At 50.9% G+C, this 16,126-nt stretch overlaps 8 protein-coding genes across 11 annotated transcripts; 4 read left to right on the top strand and 4 right to left on the bottom strand.

Moving 5' to 3' along the window:
• The first annotated feature begins 2 nt into the window (after positions 1-2).
• LOC136190015 (3-hydroxyacyl-thioester dehydratase X-like) lies at positions 3-2,131 on the top strand. 2 transcript variants are annotated; one of them, XM_065978092.1, is made up of 3 exons: positions 3-187; positions 237-1,226; positions 1,274-2,131. In XM_065978092.1, exons 2-3 carry the CDS (start codon positions 1,045-1,047, stop codon positions 2,028-2,030), a joined length of 939 nt encoding a protein of 312 aa, XP_065834164.1. In that variant the 5' UTR covers positions 3-187; positions 237-1,044; the 3' UTR covers positions 2,031-2,131. The 2 variants fall into 2 exon arrangements, with proteins under 2 accessions (XP_065834164.1, XP_065834165.1); XM_065978093.1 differs by having other exon boundaries at positions 3-1,226.
• Positions 322-1,005, top strand: LOC136190115 (3-hydroxyacyl-thioester dehydratase X-like). The gene has a single exon (XM_065978191.1). The coding sequence runs from the start codon at positions 322-324 to the stop codon at positions 1,003-1,005; it is 684 nt and encodes a 227-aa protein (XP_065834263.1).
• Positions 2,132-2,134: 3 nt separating the features above from the next.
• Positions 2,135-4,097, top strand: LOC136190014 (mucin-2-like). Its single transcript, XM_065978091.1, has 4 exons — positions 2,135-2,341; positions 2,507-3,131; positions 3,189-3,509; positions 3,570-4,097. The coding sequence occupies exons 1-4, from the start codon at positions 2,287-2,289 to the stop codon at positions 3,985-3,987; spliced, it is 1,419 nt and encodes a 472-aa protein (XP_065834163.1). The 5' UTR covers positions 2,135-2,286; the 3' UTR covers positions 3,988-4,097.
• A 1,748-nt stretch (positions 4,098-5,845) lies between these two features.
• LOC136190013 (transmembrane protein 104-like) lies at positions 5,846-7,534 on the bottom strand. The gene has a single exon (XM_065978090.1). It carries the CDS (start codon positions 7,457-7,459, stop codon positions 6,002-6,004), a length of 1,458 nt encoding a protein of 485 aa, XP_065834162.1. The 5' UTR covers positions 7,460-7,534; the 3' UTR covers positions 5,846-6,001.
• Positions 7,535-7,581: 47 nt separating this feature from the next.
• Positions 7,582-10,484, bottom strand: LOC136190008 (transmembrane protein 104 homolog). Of its 3 annotated transcripts, none has more exons than XM_065978083.1 (6): positions 10,304-10,484; positions 10,152-10,232; positions 9,931-10,105; positions 9,505-9,880; positions 8,309-9,456; positions 7,582-8,256 (listed from the first exon to the last, which is right to left on the bottom strand). In XM_065978083.1, exons 4-6 carry the CDS (start codon positions 9,647-9,649, stop codon positions 7,687-7,689), a joined length of 1,863 nt encoding a protein of 620 aa, XP_065834155.1. In that variant the 5' UTR covers positions 9,650-9,880; positions 9,931-10,105; positions 10,152-10,232; positions 10,304-10,484; the 3' UTR covers positions 7,582-7,686. The 3 variants fall into 3 exon arrangements, with proteins under 3 accessions (XP_065834155.1, XP_065834154.1, XP_065834156.1); XM_065978082.1 differs by having other exon boundaries at positions 9,931-10,070; positions 10,304-10,434; XM_065978084.1 differs by lacking the exons at positions 9,931-10,105; positions 10,152-10,232; positions 10,304-10,484 and having other exon boundaries at positions 9,505-9,897.
• A 130-nt stretch (positions 10,485-10,614) lies between these two features.
• LOC136190018 (protein PET100 homolog, mitochondrial-like) lies at positions 10,615-11,487 on the bottom strand. Its single transcript, XM_065978097.1, has 5 exons — positions 11,103-11,487; positions 10,970-11,056; positions 10,897-10,920; positions 10,709-10,846; positions 10,615-10,644 (listed from the first exon to the last, which is right to left on the bottom strand). The coding sequence occupies exons 1-4, from the start codon at positions 11,136-11,138 to the stop codon at positions 10,757-10,759; spliced, it is 237 nt and encodes a 78-aa protein (XP_065834169.1). The 5' UTR covers positions 11,139-11,487; the 3' UTR covers positions 10,615-10,644; positions 10,709-10,756.
• Positions 11,176-12,052, top strand: LOC136190017 (iron-sulfur cluster assembly 1 homolog, mitochondrial-like). The gene is made up of 4 exons (XM_065978096.1): positions 11,176-11,291; positions 11,344-11,397; positions 11,451-11,556; positions 11,793-12,052. Exons 1-4 carry the CDS (start codon positions 11,214-11,216, stop codon positions 11,939-11,941), a joined length of 387 nt encoding a protein of 128 aa, XP_065834168.1. The 5' UTR covers positions 11,176-11,213; the 3' UTR covers positions 11,942-12,052.
• On the bottom strand, positions 11,564-14,025 carry LOC136190007 (protein fem-1 homolog C-like). The gene has a single exon (XM_065978081.1). It carries the CDS (start codon positions 13,947-13,949, stop codon positions 12,045-12,047), a length of 1,905 nt encoding a protein of 634 aa, XP_065834153.1. The 5' UTR covers positions 13,950-14,025; the 3' UTR covers positions 11,564-12,044.
• Between the last annotated feature and the right edge of the window lie 2,101 nt (positions 14,026-16,126).

Below are 16,126 nucleotides of genomic sequence, written 5' to 3'. Positions count from 1 at the left end.
CCTATTCTTCACGAAACATGCTGCTGGAGTTTCTGGTGGCCTGTGTTGTGTTTTGCTACGTTCTGTGGCGCCTTCCGGTGTTTCGGATAGTTATGTTCATTTATCGCTCGCTTACTCGCGAGCAGGGTCGCTTGGCGGGAAGCATAGAACGCGTTCCCCGTATTATTGCACGAAACGAAGCCGTCAAGTGAGCCACGTGACGAACAGTCGTCCAATCAAAAATCTGTCTCCTGTAGGCTTGACCCCACAACCTACAAGAAATATCTCGACTTGTGCAAGTGCCGCCCATCGACAGCCGACGTATCCATATGCTTTCCAGAAATGTATTTCATTGGTCTCATAATCGACATATTGACTCACGCTGATTTTGGACTGAGCCCCTTCGGCGTCGTTCGCCTTCGTCAAACGATCGTCCAACACGAGAGAATTTCATTGTCCACAGAGGAGAAATTCGATCTGACGGCAAGACTGACAGAATATCGTCAAACGCAGAAAGGCATCGAATTTGATATAAAATTCGAAATGTCGAACGAGCGACACGTTACCGTATGGGAAAGCCTCGGCACATTCATCTCACGAAACAAGGCAACACAGAAACGGCAGCATCAGCCGAGAAACCAACAACCTTTGACGGCTGATTCCATTTACGCAGACGAAATTCGTTTCGACGTAGCAGGAAATTGCGGAATAGAATATGCAAAGATTTCTGGAGATTATAATCCCTACCACTTGTATCCATTCACTGCGAGACTCCTTGGCTATCCAAAGCCCATGGCGCACGGACTGTGGACTGCGACGCGTAGTCTTGTGGAAATTGCTGTGACCAAAAACCTTGAACCAACACGTTTTGTGAGAGAATTATACGTCGAATTCAAACGACCTCTTTTCATTCCAAGTCAAGTGGCTTTGCGTTTTGGTGAAACGGACTCGCTTGTCTATTCATTTCGTGTCGAGTCAGCGATTACCGGTGAACCAAATCTAATTGCTCAGGCCAAATTTTCTTAGCATGTGCAATTTTCAATTGTTTACCTAACGTGCGCTATCATGCTTCTTAAAGCTCTACTCTGCTTCGTCGCGTTGTCGTTTTGGCTCGCTTGGCATATGTGGAGCGACTTCTTAATCAGAGGCTACAGAATCATTTATTATTCTCTTACTCGTGCGCAGGGATCCCTCTCGCACAGTGGCGCCCATTTGCCAAACATCACTCTCTGCAAAAAGGCGGTTAAGTAAGTTAGCAAAGTACATCGTGCTTAGGCCTTATTTGCATCTCTAGGCTAGATTTGAAAAATTACCGAAAATATGCCGAAGTGTGCGGATACAAGTCGACGTCAAAATTTCCAATTTGCTATCCGGAAACGTACTTTAGCGGTCTCGTGATCGACATTTTGACTCATCGCGATTTTGCGCTCAGTCCGCTGGGCGTGATACATATTCGTCAAACAATGAAACAACACCTTCTAATTTCCCCTGAGGACACGTCAAAAACGTACAATTTGACAGCGAAACTCGTCGAATATCGGACAGTAGATAAGGGCATTGAAATTGACATCAATATGGAAGTGAAAAACGAAAAGGAAGCTCTTGTGTGGGATAGCTTGGGAACGTTTTTATCTCGAAATAAAGCGACGGTGAGAAGACAGGAGAAGAGGCCGACTGCTGTCACTAATCGACGAGAATCGACTACTGTGGAACATAGACGTATTGATGTTCAGGCGAATTGCGGCGTCGAGTATGCAAAAGTGTCTGGCGACATCAATCCCCATCATTTGTATCCGTTCACTGCGAGATTGCTCGGCTATCCCAAGCCAATTGCGCACGGCATGTGGACGGTTTCGCGCGTTTTTGCAGAAATGTTTGAGGCTAGGGGAGTCACGGTGACGGAGACGAAAATCAACTTCAAGCGACCGCTTTTTATGCCTGGACGAATTGTGCTCCAATTCACGGAAGCAGATTCCAACGTGGTTTCCTTTCGAGTCGAATCAGCTGATACTGGCGAGCCAAATTTAATTGGACAAGCAACTATTGCCTAATATAGAATAGGGCGTTTCTCAGTTTGCACGTGTCTCTGTAATGTCATTACCCTTCGACTGGCCAATAGCCTTTCGGCCCACGCGTATAACGGTCAAGTTTGTTAGCAGTTGCCACGATTCGATAGCGAGTGGGGCGTGTGCGTCATTTTCCTTTTTCGTGCCGTCGTGGTTTTGTTTTGCACGCCTGGTACCGCTGTGCACTGTCCAGAGACAAGGAGCTGGGAAGCGGTCGAAAAGCGCGCACAAACAAACCGTTATGCTGCTTCATGAAAGGTTTCTGCTTCTCATTTCCGTTGCCGCTCTAGCTGAAGGTACACCATAAAGCATGGAGAACTAGTTAGCACCTTTTTTTGACTGTCTGTTGAGAGAGAGAGACTTGTTGTGAGAAAAAGCGCGAGACTCTTACTGTATCGACTCCCAACTAAATGACCGTGTAGCCTCTTCACCACCGCGGGTTTTCATTTCTTTCTTCGCAGGCGTTACCTTCGAACAATGCGGCTACAATATATCCGACTTTCCTTTCCTACGAGACGGCTCCGGCTCCGGCTCGGAATCGGGATCGGGATCGGGGTCGGCCTCTGGATCCGGCAATAAAGATGATAACGATGATTTCACGTCGTGCGCTCAACTGTCGAGTCTACTCGTCAACGCGCAGCGAACGGTCGCTCCCCAAGTCGTCGTCGTCGCCTCGTCAACAATTCCCCCAATAGTCAGCACCCCTTTCAATGCCGCGGGAACGGGAACACCCTCACCAATTCCGTATCCAACGTCCACTACAATTTTCCGAACGACAACGGGCGTCTATTTGACGACGCCGACGACCGTGACCGCGACGCCAGGACGACCTCAGATGCCGACGTCGTCCGCGGGACCGCCGCTTTCGACGAGCGTCGTACCCGTAACGATTCGACCGACGCCGACGCGAGTCCCGTCGACGATAACCCCATTCGTGCCCGTAGCCAACGAAAACATCGCTCGCATTGTTCTGACCGATGTAACCACGCCTGATTGGCAAAGCAGCGTCAAAGCCGCGATTGCCAGAACGGCTAGAGACTACTGTCGGGCCAATCCGAGTCAATGCGGGCTAGAATCGCCGCCACCGTAAGGCTAAACTCGATTTTTTTCTCTCTCTCCAGAGTTTGGAATCTTGCGCTTTAGAAGCTCGTTTGACGTCACCGTTCAACTCTCCGTCGACGTAGGGAACGATGGCGACGTGACCTTCGACGTCAGCGTTCTCCTAGCAACAGGTGACGCCATACGTGGAGACGTACTCTTGGAGCTCCTCGACGAAGGCAAAGAAGAGATTCTAACGGCCACCGGTGCCGCGCAAATCTCAATCACTGCCAAACCGACACAGACACCGGTGACGGAGGGGGAACTAAACGACGAAGGCTCTTTTCCGGCGGCTGCAGTTGCTGGCGGCGTTGCCGGAGGACTCGTCTTGCTTGTCCTGATAATTGTAGCAGTCTACCTCTACAAGTACACATCTCATTTTTTATGTATCTCCTCTTTTACCTTCAAATTTCTTTTCTCTGCTAGAAGACACACGGGCAGTTTTACTGTGACGCGCGTTCAGCCGCTCAACGTTTCGGAGGGCAGAGACGTCGAACGTCCCGACCCCAAAACGCCCGTCGCCGTTCAAGAGAAACAGCAAGAGGCGTGGGCAATGCCGCCGCCGTCGGATAAAGCCGTTGCCGTCGCAGCCTTGGCCGGCACTTCAAATCCTCCTCCGATGGTCGACGTTCATCCGATGCGCACGTCGAGTCCCCTCGAGGAGGTACCCCTTCGGGAATTCGAGGCCGAAGTCGCTGAACGAAGCGAAGAGAAGCCGGGAACGGTTCCCCAAGCGCATAGGGGTCGTGCGTCAAATCCGGACATATGGCCTGAAGCGCGAAAGGCTACCGGTCGCATGGCGAGCAAGACGTCGCTGCCGCCCATCGGCTCCCAGCCGATATGAAACGCTAATAATTTGCTTGAACACGCTATTAGTTAGTACGAGCTTTTGTTTATTATGGGCATTTTTCAGACACTTTATTAGCCAAACGGTCTATTCGACCGTGGATTGTACCCTGTAGAGTGTTATGGCCTACCAGGGAAGGTCCATAGGACCTGGATTTTGCAAGTAGGACATGATGACTGCCGATGCCGAAAGCCTGCCAGGGAGAAAGGGTTCCAGATAAATCGCTTCTCTTCAATACGCGCGTACATAAAACTGCTGAAGAGCTGTTTGCCGTCGTCCGTGTTTCTCGAGTTGGCGAAGCTGATGAACGAACAATAGACGGCTGCCCAAGCTGCCCATTTCATCTGTGCGACGACGTTTTTAGTGCTGGTAGAGCTTGCGATGGGACTTGCCTTCAATAACAGGCCGCAGACGCTGAAAACCATCGCCAGAAGGTTCATGTACTCTGGCATAGGATCATCGAGAGCGGAACGGTCCTTGCTCGGCTTGTATCGAACAATACGATCCTGTTTTCGCGGATCCGACGGCATGGCGAAGACGAGGTGCTGTTAGCGCGCGTGCGATGTGATTGTAAGGGCGGGCCCGCGAAAAAGCCGATCGACGATGAAACGTAAGACGAAACTGTGAAGAAGAAGAAAGACGACCACGAGGCATCGTACGCCATCTTGAGCTTGAAGCGTGAAATCTTGCATCATTTCCTGCCAAAAATAGAAATGCTGACTACGATCATGATGTAATCCGTAGTCTAACGGTATTGAAAATTCGCACCTAATCAAAGGAGCCAACCAGAGCGCTAGATGAGACCCACGTGACCGCAACGAACCAATGAGCGCGCTGGGTGGAGCTACACGGCTCAAAGGGAAGTGCACACCGATTCTCCTTCAGTTGCGGCCTAGGGTGGGTGCGGCGTGGAGCAATCTGCGTCTCATCCTTGACGGACTGGCTCGGGAGATTGGCAAAAGGACAGTCTGGATCGTCGGATCAGCGTGGCCCACGGATTAATCCCGTGCCGGAGCCTCTAAGCAGGGCGATGGGGGGCTTCGGCCTCGGTTCACGCACTGAGCATAAAGATCGCCTATATGTCTTATTGTCGCCAAACGAGCACGACCTGCGTTAGGCAGAGTGGGTACGGCTCGGAGGGGGTGTTCGCAAGTGGTCTGGTTGCCGGCACTTCTCTCACCAATTGGCACGATTAGATTGCGGATGATCTGGCTCAGGAGAATTCGATCTGGGCATTGCACGTCCTTTCCTGTCGACTCCTACAAACGGTAGTCAGCCGCTCTCCACCTCAGAAGCCCTGGTTCTTAGCTTCGTGCTTACCAATGTGGTCAGGTATCGTCGCGCCGGGGGACTCGGTATTAGGGGCCGACTACTCATCCAGGCGGATACTGATTGAGGGGGCCTATGAGGTCAACACTCGCCCGAAACTTTTTGGAACGGGTGGTCATCGCTTTGCGGTGGCTGCCTTGAGCTACGAAGCGTCCGAACCTCCCCGTGGTGTAGCTCGGGTAACGCTAATACGGACGCATTCACAAAAGGTACGTAGAACGATAATTTGACAGTGACTAATGGGAATTTGATTTCTAGGTCGCGCGCTGAAGTAAAACGAAGATAGAAGAACGAACGATGGACGAAGACGAAGAGAGCCGAAGAAAAACGATCGACGAAGACGTACAGAAGGCCCGGAAGAACGAACGAGGAAGGATCGAAAAATACAGTGGACACGTTAGATTAGGTGTCTGCACGAGTGCATGTACGAAATAAAATCAAATGCATGTATGCGCAACGTGATCATGTACGTGGCCTTCGCGTATTCGCCTAGATTTGATTCTCGTACAGTCTGCACTCTATTGGATGATTTTCTGGATCCCTGCGCGCGGATAATATTGAACGATGCAACGGTTACAAGAGCCGGCACATCTCAGCGACGAGCATTTGAAAAAATATCGGAAGGAGCCGTTCACAGACCATGCAAAGTAAGCAGAAATTTTCCTAGCTGAGGACGTCCCCCTCAAGCCAGGCTGTGCGGTAAAAAGAAACTGACAAAAGTGGCAATAGTAATAACGACGCCAAATGCAAAAACGACCCCAACAACGCCAAATCCGCTAACCCATCGCGACGTGTATGGCGTGATGGACGTCCCAAATCGATTCTGACACATTTTGACCGACCTCCATTGAAGAAAAGCGGGAAATATGAAAGCGGCACAGAAAGCGGGCAACCCGGCAAACTTATCGAGTTCAACCAGATCAGAGAGATAGACGGAGCAAATGAGCGGCAACGTCGCCCAGACGAATCGATTCACGGTCACAAAAAAGCGGCCGGATTGAACGCGCGGATTGCCAGTGAACAGATACTCGACCATGTTTGCCATGATGATCGCGCCGAGCGGATAGGCAGACAGGACGTCAAGACTGGGAAAAATGACGACGAAGTACGAATAGACGCGAAGGAGCATGCTGTGACCGGAAGACGTCGTGTCGGCCCAGTTGAGCGTGCACTGCTCGTTGACGCTGTATTTGAGATAGACGGCGGCGGTGACGCCGAGCACGCCGTAGATGACGGACGTCGTCGCAAATATCAACCAGAAGAGACGACCGAGATGACGCTTGTCGTTGATCGGCTGAACGAGCGACGGTATCGCGACGTGGAGCATTTGCGCGTAGATGACGACGGGCAGCGTGGCGAGAAAGCCGTTCATTTTGAAACCGAGCACGTGTTCCTTCACCGTCGAATTGGGTGGCGGATCGACGCTTTCATGTCCTTTATACCCTTTCACTTCGGCGACAATCGAATAAATGATAATCGAAGTGATGACGACGAAACGGGTGATGGAGAGAGTCACTTGAACGATTTCCTGCTCTTTCAAGTCGAGACAGGAGAGCGGAACGACGATAATGGCAAAGAAGAGAATGCAGAGGGCATAGCTATTCCAGCAGCCGTCCGACGGATGAAGAACGCCGTTGAAATCGGCCTGAGAGCATTGGCGAAAAGTTCCGAAATTGAGCGGCAAATTGCTCGACCACGCCGTTCCCGCCACGGGACCGGTGAGCCATTGGCCAATGAACAAATAAATGAGAATGAGGACCAGATAAACGGCCCCGCCTACGCGACCGAGAAAGATTCGACACAGTTCGGACACTTCGAAATGACGATCGGTTTCGATGCGAAAGACGGCTTTCATTTCGCTGTCCGCTTGCACGCGCGACGAGTCGACGTCGTCGATCGCCTGGGCGCGTGCCATCACCTCGAGCGTCCATATCGCCGGTATGGCGATCGCCATCGATATGACGACGAGCGTCGCGACGCCGGCGATGACGCCCGTGTTCCAGAATACGTACGGTATGCCGAGGAAACCCGTTCCGACGATGTAGTTGATGATGAAGCAGAAGCCGACGAATGGGCTGTACGTCTTCACCGCAGCGGCGGCGGAGCGCGGCATTGACGATGATGATGATAGATCTAACATCACCTTCTCGACTGATCACGTGATAAGCATGAGAGCTCAGTGTAGTGTACATTGCGCAATGAAGAAACTCCACGTCTAGCCAGAGGGATGCAAAATAGTGAGTACTCGAGAGAGACGTACCATTTCATAAGCAGAAGCCATATTCACGTTCCGTACTGGTACCTTCACTACAAAAAAACAGTTCATCAAAAAAACTGATGAATCACAGAAACTAATCATAAAAACCGTCATGCCTTTTTGAGTATCAGACCGGCCAGTGTGCCGCCTATTTCAAGTAAAGTGAAAACAACGACCAATGGAACCATCCAGAGGCCACTAAAAAACGTCGAATAAGGTGTTTTGATAACATTTATTGCCTGTTCTTCAACGCCGTCCGCTTCATCGGCGCCGTAGAAGTCATAAGTGATGGTATTCACGTCAGCCGAGCTACCCTTCAGAGGGGGTCCAAATGTCTTTTGACATTCCATAGTGGAATAATAGTGCAGAAGAGCGGGAAAGAAGAAGAATAGTATAAAGGTAAGAAGACCTTCGTATCGCAACAGCAGCGACAAATTCGTCACGTAAGTGGCACCAATCATCGGTGCAACGGCGCAAATAAAACGATAGACGAACCGCGTCGTTCTGCTTTCCAATGCTTTGCTCTCCGACTTGTCGTGTCCCAAGAGGGAGTGAATGGCATTAGACAAAACAGCGACGGCAAGCGGATAGCTTGAGCAAACGTCGATTGAAGGAAAGATTACGACGATGTACGACAGAACTCGCAGAGAAACAGAATGAACAGAAGACGTCAGAGAGGCCTATGTGAAAAAAAGCAATGTGAGCACTACTACCAGCCCATCTAATTCTCACCCAATAAAGAGTGCAATTTTCGGCTACACTCGATTTCAAATAAGCAAGCACGGCGACGCCGAGAGAAAAATAGAAACCAAATAAAAACACGTAGAGCCAAATGTAGAACGGCTTGAGCTTTCGCTTCGGTTCCATGGGCTGCGAGAGCGTCGGCACGTTGACCTGTATCGCGAGCGTATAGGACAGAATTGGCAGAGCGACGAGAAAATCAATAAAACTATCGCCGGCAATCCACGAAACCTCTTCATTAGTCGAGCGATTGATAGAAGTCGAGCCATTGATCGGAGTCGGCGACAACGACGATTCCTTGACGTCCGCCACAATGCAATAGACGATGATCGCCACGACGACGACAACTCGCATCACGCCGGTGCCAACTTGAACGAACCGCTGTCGCTTCAAATCCAACATGGAGAGCGGCGTGACGACGAGCGCAAAGACGAGAACGAAAATCGCGTAGTTGTTCCAACAGTTGCCGTCCGGATGAAAGCCGTGCTCCGGCGCAATCGACTTGGAGTCGCACGGCCACCGAAACGGCCACCAGTCGCGACGCAGCGGCACGTTGACGGACCAAGCCGTCGCCGCGATCGACGTCATCGTCCAAAGATTGAGAAAGACGCCGATGGAGAGAAGCGTCGTGTACGTGTATTTTCCGACGGGGCCGAGAAAGCGTTGGCAGAGTTCGGGAAAATCGAATTTACGTTCGGAACGAATTTCGTACGTGGGCGTGGCGTTCGACGAGTGACGGCGTCGACGTCGCTGCGGCAGGAGACGCCCACTTTCGTCGTCGTCGCTTATTTCCGGTTCGTCTTCGCTTTCGCTCGCGACGTCGACGAAATTGCATTGCGGCGCCGCTTCCTCGTCGTCGTCGTCGTATTCGTGCTCGACGGCGTGGCGTTCGAGCGCTTGAGCGCGCGACATCGTCTCGAGAACCCAGAGCGTCGTTACGACGCTCGTGAAAGCGATGACGATCATTGCGAGTGCGCAGACGACGACGCCGCCTTTATAGAAAGCGTACGGAATGCCCAGAAAGCCCGTGCCGACGACGACGTTGATCGTGTAGAAGAAGCCGAGGGCAAGGCCGAACGTGCCGCCCGGAACCGTCTTCATCTTCGTCGCCCCGAAGGCGCTGAACGAATCGGATATTTCTAATCGCTGCATATTTATCCGGGGTGCGCAAGACTTTTTTAGCGCACCTCCTCTTTTCGCTTCCGGATCGATCGAGCGCGCGTTACAGACGCAATGAAGAGGTTTCTTTGGATAAGCGTCGACTTTTGTATCTTCGTTGTCGCTGCCGTTGTTGCCACTTTGCTCGAAGTCGGCGTAATCGAACCGTATCATCGAGGATTCTTCTGCGACGACAATACAATACGATATCCGGACAAAGGAAATACCGTCAACTCGGCCCTCGATGGAGTTCTCTGCTTCTTTCTTCCACTCGCCATGGTAACAGAGAAAGAGAGAGAAATGTCAAAAGGAGCTACTATTTTTAGATGTTAATTGGAACTCTTGTCATTTCGAGGAGATGGCGTCATAACGACGACAGAAAAGAGCTTTTGACGCCTTGTTGCCCTATCAGGATTCGTCGAGTCTTTCGACTTCTGATCAGTCAAGCGTTCTACTTTGCATATGGTTTTGCATTGACGGCTCTCTTCACCGCCACCGGCAAATACACCGTGGGCCGTCTGAGGCCCAATTTCATTGCCGTTTGCAAGCCAGACTATTCTCGTTTCAACTGCACTGATGCCCAAGGGAATGATCTCTACATAGGAGATGCATCCGTTTGTACAGGCAATCCTAAAGATATAACGGAGTCGCGGTAAGAGGCCTTTTTGGTAATCACCTTAGTTATTTGAAATTTTCTCTCCTAATTAAGGCTTTCTTGGCCATCTGGTCACTCATCTATTACAACGTTTGCGGCTACCTACATGATAGTAAGTCGCCTTAGAACTATTTCTTCTTTAGCTATTTCCAATTCTCTGTGTACAGTTGTACCTCGAAGCTACTGACATCAGCGTAGTGTCCAAGGCACTCAAAGTCATTCTTGAGGTGATCGTAGCGCTGCTGGGTTTTCTCGTTTGTTTGTCTCGTCTTACGGACAACAAGCACCGCTGGTCTGACATACTGTCAGGAGCGATACTGGGTGGTGCAATAGCAATTTACACGGTAGGCAATCAGCGTGCCTTGGCGACTAAAGAGGGAAATGGCTACCTTCTGTAGGTGATACGGCTGTTGGGATATTTCAAATTCTTTCGTTTGCCTAATGAAGAGAGTCAGCCAATTCGCAGCGACGACAACAGTGGAGGTTCCACTTCGGCCCTTCAAAGGAAAGACGACTATGGCATAAATGATGCTACAGAGGCACACGTAAACTAACTAATAGTAGTGTATGTACTTTACCTTCTCGTCCAAAAAAAATGACACACATGCTAAGAAGTTTTTCTGAATCTAATTTGACTTCTCTGTAGCCTTTAGTTTTCTTTCTTTTATCTTTTCCTGCAAGACTCTTCGGTTTTCTTCGATATCCAACGGCGGTCGCTGCAAACGTAAATTATTTTTCAATTAGGAAGTGGTATGTCGATTTTTACGTTGCTTTGTGGAAAGAAGACTCGCTGAAACGACACAATGCACGTAATAAAAATTCTATAGAGAGCGTCTTACTCTTTTTTCTTCCACGAATTTGTCGAAAAAATCCGGATGGTTGAAGACGTAGAAGACGGCGACGGGAAAGAAGACGTATACGCCCATCTGCAAGGCCAATATGCAATAAAGATCTTCAATAAAGCAATCGTACTCGCATGATCTCCAAAGCGCTCTTTTTCGCTTTCATTTGGAACGGTAGTGACGTCGGAGTGCGCGCGTTGCCCTGACCCCAACAGTGACATCACTGCGAGAAAATTTCATCATGTCTCAAGCCCTTACGGCCACTGTTCGGGCGGCAACAAAGAGAAAGACAATTCCAAGGCGTGCGGCTCTCGTTCTGGTAGGCCAAAACAGAATCTCTCACTCTTCGTCGTCATTTTTGAGTCGACTAGACGCAAGCGGCTGCAAACAGAGTAAGAGGTCTTCTCCGTCAGCAACCGGACGCCGTAAGAAACGAATAGGACGATAGAGAGGGAATAAACAGCTTCGCCTTTTCAAGGTGGGACTGAGAGTTGGTGTCAAGACGCGAGGGTGCAACGGTTTGGCCTACACCTTGGAATTCGCAAGAGAAAGGCAAAAATTTGACGAAGAAGTCAATCAAGAGGGTACTATAGAAGAACTATTGGGCTTACCGGTTGTCTCGCGCGGCCTATCCCTCAGTACAGTCTGAAGCAAAGTTAGTTATTTATGCGTTGGCCCCTATCTTACCTGTGCACCATGACTAAGTCAGAGAAAGAGAGGTGATGAACTGAGCGTAATGCCATTCGCGTTTTCCCCCCGTTTTTCTAAGGAGAGACAATAGTATTAAATTCCATCTCCTCCCCTTTACCTATCCCTCCAGGTGCTGTTCTTCTCATCGATTCAAAGGCTCAGCTAAGCTTACTGGGCACCGAAATGGACTTCATTGAGAGCAAGCTGTCTAGCGAGTTCGTATTCAATAACCCCAATGTGAAGGGCGTCTGCGGATGCGGAGAAAGTTTCTCCGTTTGAATAGAAGGAAGAGGAGAACAGATGTTGTTAATAGTATCAGAATTTTCACAGATATTCTTTCGATTTCGCCCGCATGATTCCCAAAATAATAATATATTCCCTATTAGTGCATTTTCACAAAAAGAGATAATTTCGCGGGTATGATGCCAACGTGCGGCAAACGATGATCAACAACGGCACACGCGGCAAGCCGTTGCAAATTCAAACCCTCCTCATAGGCGCGTCTCAATTCGCTCTTCGCATCCTCGTCACCTGTCGCCAAATACAAAGCCGTCGCCTTAGAAGCGTTTCGTGCGCCCGCGTACGCGCCGGCACTCAATAAAAGTTGGACAACTTCTAACTTAGCCGGCGACTGATCTTGGTTCTCTATAAAGGATTCCGCTGCGACGTGCAGCGGCGTGTTTCCCTTAAAATCGGCCGCGTTCGGATTCATGCCAGCTGATAAAAGACACTTGGCCGTGTCCGGACACGGAAACTGGCAGACGGCCATCTGTAAAGAACTATCTAAGTGGAGATTCGTCGATCGCGCGTCCACAGCGTAATGGAGTACTGTTTGACCGTTGGGACCGAGAGGAACCACTTGAATAAAGTCTCGTATCATTGTGCCGACCTTCACGCCCTCATCGGCGTTGTTCTTGTGAAAATACGTCTTCGCGTAGTGGAGATAGAGCGAGAGATAGTGCATCGTAATCTCAACGAATACCCACGTCCGTATGTGCGACGGGCCCAACTTGGCGACAATTCGGCAACAGCGTTCGAGCGCCGGAAGCGGATTGACGACGAGATGGGGCAACTGGATTGACTGGGCGAGCGTGAATAGAGTCGCATACGTGAGCGTCGAATGGCCGGACTCCATGAAATCGTCAATCTGCCGATCGAGAACGTACAACCACATGGGCATGACGAGCTCCTCTTGACCGATTCGATTCAAATAGTAGCTGAACGTGATGCACGGACGCGCAATCGTTACGTGCCGCGGCCCGAGAATTCGCTCGCGAACCATGAAACAGTGCTTCTGAAGACGAAGCAGATCGTTGCCGACGCGCAGCGCGTGCAGACCGGCAATCGTCGTCACTTCCTCCGCGTTTCCGTACGCAACGACGGGCGCGAGCGGCGCAAAGCGCTCGTCTGGAACGCAATGCTTGCGACGAATTTCGAACGAGCGAAAAAAGTAGCGAAACGCCTTGTCGCGCTCCTTGCGCCAGAACGCCGTTCCGAGAAGCGCGAACGCGTCGGCGACGAGCGCGGCGTTCATCTCGTCGTCGAGATTGTAATAGTCGCTCCAGAACTCGACGACGGACTCGTGTCCCATGGCGGCGGCGTCGAGAACGGGCGGACTGCCGTGCCGATTAGGTCCCGGACGCGCGCCGTGTTCCAAGAGAACCCGTACGGCGTCGACGCGACCGCAGACGAACGAGCACGCGTGCAAGCACGTGCCGCCCGATTCCACTGTCGCCGTCGTCATGTCAACGCCGGCGTGTATGAGATAGCGTATGAGATCGACGTTTCCTTCGGCGCACGCCGTCAGAAAGGGCGTTCGACCGAGCGCGTTGCACGTTTCCGTGGGAACGCCGACCGTTTCGACGAGATAGCGAACGATTTCGATGTGACCGAGTTTGCAGGCGATGTCGAGCGGCGATTCGCCGAATTCGTTGCGATAGGTCGGACGCGCGCCCCGATCGACGAGATAGCGAAGAACGTCGATTTGGTTCGACGCGGCGGCGATCCAGGCGGCAGTCGCGCGCGACGTTTCGCCTCGTTCGATTCGCATGCGACCGACGCTGTCGACGGGCACCGAGCGCTTTTCGACGAGGTATTCGACGATTTGCTTTCGGCCGTGACGCGCCGCTTGGACGAGAAGGCACGTATCGTCGTAACGACGCGGCGCGCGCGGCAGTTGGACGGCGACGTAGGCGAAGAGGTTGTGGAGGTCGATTTTGTCGCCGTTGATCGTCGAGTCGTAAAGCAGATCGTCGTAGAGAGCAGCTTCGGCTGATTTCGACGACATCGTTCGGCAGAATCCCGGATAAACATCGAACGACACAACGAATACAGTGACACAACGAATACAGTGACACAACGAATACAGTGACACAACGAATGAATGGACACAACAAATAAATGTTTAGCACAATCAGTAATTGCACGGTTTGCACGTATTCTTCCTCCTGTTATAACCAGAATAACGATCGCATGAGAAGCTGAATGGAAAGAGGCACTTGGAACTATGGAAGCCGCAGCCCTTTTCACCGTGTTTTTCACCGCAGCATATGTCGTGATCAAAGCATCCACGATGGAAGCAGCAGTTACCGCACATCCAGGACCAACAGGTGCATGCCTTCCCGCACATTCCCAGACATTCGTCATCTTTATTGTTCTCCAAGCTATTACAGGGGCGCAGCGGCCTAACTTGTGAAGAAGGAGAAGAATTGCCGCTCCACCATGCTCGCCTTTTACGCACTTTCGTTGGAGATGGATCCCTTATAGTTGCCATATCAGCCTCAACGGCCGATAGAATTGTACGGCACAAGTGGAAGAGCGAGAGTGCCGATGTACTGGTATGTCCTCTCACTCCGTACTCGCCTAATGCTCGAGACAATTCCTCCAGTAGCTGATAGTCGCCCTGTTCTCTAGCTTCACTCATCGCTCGCTTCCAATATTGCTTCAGATCCTTCTCCTTTCCCGTCCACTCGCCGTGACGAAGAACTCCGACTTTGCTTCCGTTCGGACTGAAAACAAACGTTGTATGTTCTACAGTCACCGTCATCGGTTCGTCGTTGCGGTTGCCGGTTTGCTTGTGCAGCAGTGGCCGGCCGTCTAGCCATATGTCGACGCGATGATCTCCTTCGGCGTCGAACGTCACGTATCGGCCCGTTTCTGTCAGATACGTGCCCTTGAGTCGATTTTGGCCCGACGTGTCGATGGCGAGTCTGTGCGACAGCACAGATGAGTCGACTGCGTTCCAACTCAAGACAAAGACGAGAAGTGGAGCGATGAAACGCATTTTTGATCTTGGGCGTTGGCTAGCGTGAGGGATTTTGAATATTTCATAACAGGATCTTAGCAACGGACATTGGCAGGATGTCTTACTTTTCTGAAGAATTTTTTGTCTTCCTTCAGGCGAAGAGGTTGTCACCGCTGATCATCGAATCGTAGAGCAGATCGTCGTAGAGAGCAGCTTCGGCTGATTTTTCGACGACATCATTATATAAAACCCATGAACAAAAAATAGTGACGTACAGCAACACCTAAATGTTGTAGACACGATGTGGGACACATTCACTTAGTCAGCACAATCATTCATTGCACGGTCTGCACGTATTCCTCCACAAATCATAAGAATAAAAATGTTTGCACGTGAAGCGAACTGGAGCGAGGCACTCGGCGCTATAGAATCCGCAGCCCTTTTTACCGTTTTCCTCATTAGGCTCCGCGCAGCATATGTCGTGTTCAAAACATCCACGATGGAAGCAGCAGTCACCGCAGGCCCAGGACCAACACGTGCATAGTTTCCCGCACATTCCAAAGCATTGGTTATATTTATTATTCTTCAAGCTTTTACATTTGGACTCGCTGCCCCACCATCGCCTTTTGCGCACTTTCGTTGGAGACGGTTCATTAGTCGGCATATCAGCCTCGACGGCCGATAGAATTGTACGGCACAAGTGGAAGAGCGAGAGTGCCGATGTACTGGTATGTCCTCTCACTCCGTACTCGCCTAATGCTCGAGACAGTTCCTCCAGTAGCTTATAGTCGCCCTGTTCTCTAGCTTCACTCATCGCTCGCTTCCAATATTGCTTCAGATCCTTCTCCTTTCCCGTCCACTCGCCGTGACGAAGAACTCCGACTTTGCTTCCGTTCGGACTGAAAGCAAACGTTGTATGTTCCACAGTCACCGTCATTGGTTGGTCGTTGCGGTTGCCGGTTTGCTTGTGCAGCAGTGGCCGGCCGTCTAGCCATATGTCGACGCGATGATCTCCTTCGGCGTCGAACGTCACGTATTGGCCCGTTTCTGTCAGATACGTGCCCTTGAGTCGATTTTGGCCCGACGTGTCGATGGCGAGTCTGTGCGACAGCACAGATGAGTCGACTGCGTTCCAACTCAAGACAAAGACGAGAAGTGGAGCAATGAAACGCATCATTCGATCTTGGGCGTTGGCTAACGTCGCGTGATCGAGACGACAG

The sequence above is a fragment of the Oscarella lobularis genome, chromosome 8 (assembly GCF_947507565.1).
Source record: "Oscarella lobularis chromosome 8, ooOscLobu1.1, whole genome shotgun sequence".
NCBI classification, from domain to species: Eukaryota; Metazoa; Porifera; class Homoscleromorpha; order Homosclerophorida; family Oscarellidae; genus Oscarella; species Oscarella lobularis.
Note: the sequence above shows the minus strand (reverse complement) of the source record. Positions and strands in the feature narration are given on the sequence as shown.

Bases quoted from the DNA above. Each gene is read 5' to 3' on its own strand.
- LOC136190018 (XM_065978097.1), bottom strand. From the start codon at position 11,138: ATGAAAGCGAAAAAGAGCGCTTTGGAGATCATGCGA. The intron at 11,057-11,102 runs GTACGATTGCTT...TTGGCCTTGCAG, and splicing joins GCGCTTTGGAGATCATGCGA to ATGGGCGTATACGTCTTCTT. The intron at 10,847-10,896 runs GTAAAAATCGAC...TTACGTTTGCAG, and splicing joins TCTTCTTTCCACAAAGCAAC to CGACCGCCGTTGGATATCGA.
- LOC136190008 (XM_065978083.1), bottom strand. From the start codon at position 9,649: ATGATACGGTTCGATTACGCCGACTTCGAGCAAAGTGGCAACAACGGC. The intron at 9,457-9,504 runs GTGCGCTAAAAA...TGCAGCGATTAG, and splicing joins TCCGGAAGCGAAAAGAGGAG to AAATATCCGATTCGTTCAGC. The intron at 8,257-8,308 runs GTGAGAATTAGA...TTTTTCACATAG, and splicing joins AAAATTGCACTCTTTATTGG to GCCTCTCTGACGTCTTCTGT.
- LOC136190115 (XM_065978191.1), top strand. From the start codon at position 322: ATGTATTTCATTGGTCTCATAATCGACATATTGACTCACGCTGATTTT.
- LOC136190017 (XM_065978096.1), top strand. From the start codon at position 11,214: ATGTCTCAAGCCCTTACGGCCACTGTTCGGGCGGCAACAAAGAGAAAG. The intron at 11,398-11,450 runs GTAAGAAACGAA...CGCCTTTTCAAG, and splicing joins TCCGTCAGCAACCGGACGCC to GTGGGACTGAGAGTTGGTGT. The intron at 11,557-11,792 runs GTACTATAGAAG...CTATCCCTCCAG, and splicing joins CGAAGAAGTCAATCAAGAGG to GTGCTGTTCTTCTCATCGAT.
- LOC136190015 (XM_065978092.1), top strand. From the start codon at position 1,045: ATGCTTCTTAAAGCTCTACTCTGCTTCGTCGCGTTGTCGTTTTGGCTC. The intron at 1,227-1,273 runs GTAAGTTAGCAA...TTGCATCTCTAG, and splicing joins CTCTGCAAAAAGGCGGTTAA to GCTAGATTTGAAAAATTACC.
- LOC136190007 (XM_065978081.1), bottom strand. From the start codon at position 13,949: ATGTCGTCGAAATCAGCCGAAGCTGCTCTCTACGACGATCTGCTTTAC.
- LOC136190014 (XM_065978091.1), top strand. From the start codon at position 2,287: ATGCTGCTTCATGAAAGGTTTCTGCTTCTCATTTCCGTTGCCGCTCTA. The intron at 2,342-2,506 runs GTACACCATAAA...CTTTCTTCGCAG, and splicing joins CGTTGCCGCTCTAGCTGAAG to GCGTTACCTTCGAACAATGC. The intron at 3,132-3,188 runs GTAAGGCTAAAC...CTTGCGCTTTAG, and splicing joins GGGCTAGAATCGCCGCCACC to AAGCTCGTTTGACGTCACCG.
- LOC136190013 (XM_065978090.1), bottom strand. From the start codon at position 7,459: ATGTTAGATCTATCATCATCATCGTCAATGCCGCGCTCCGCCGCCGCT.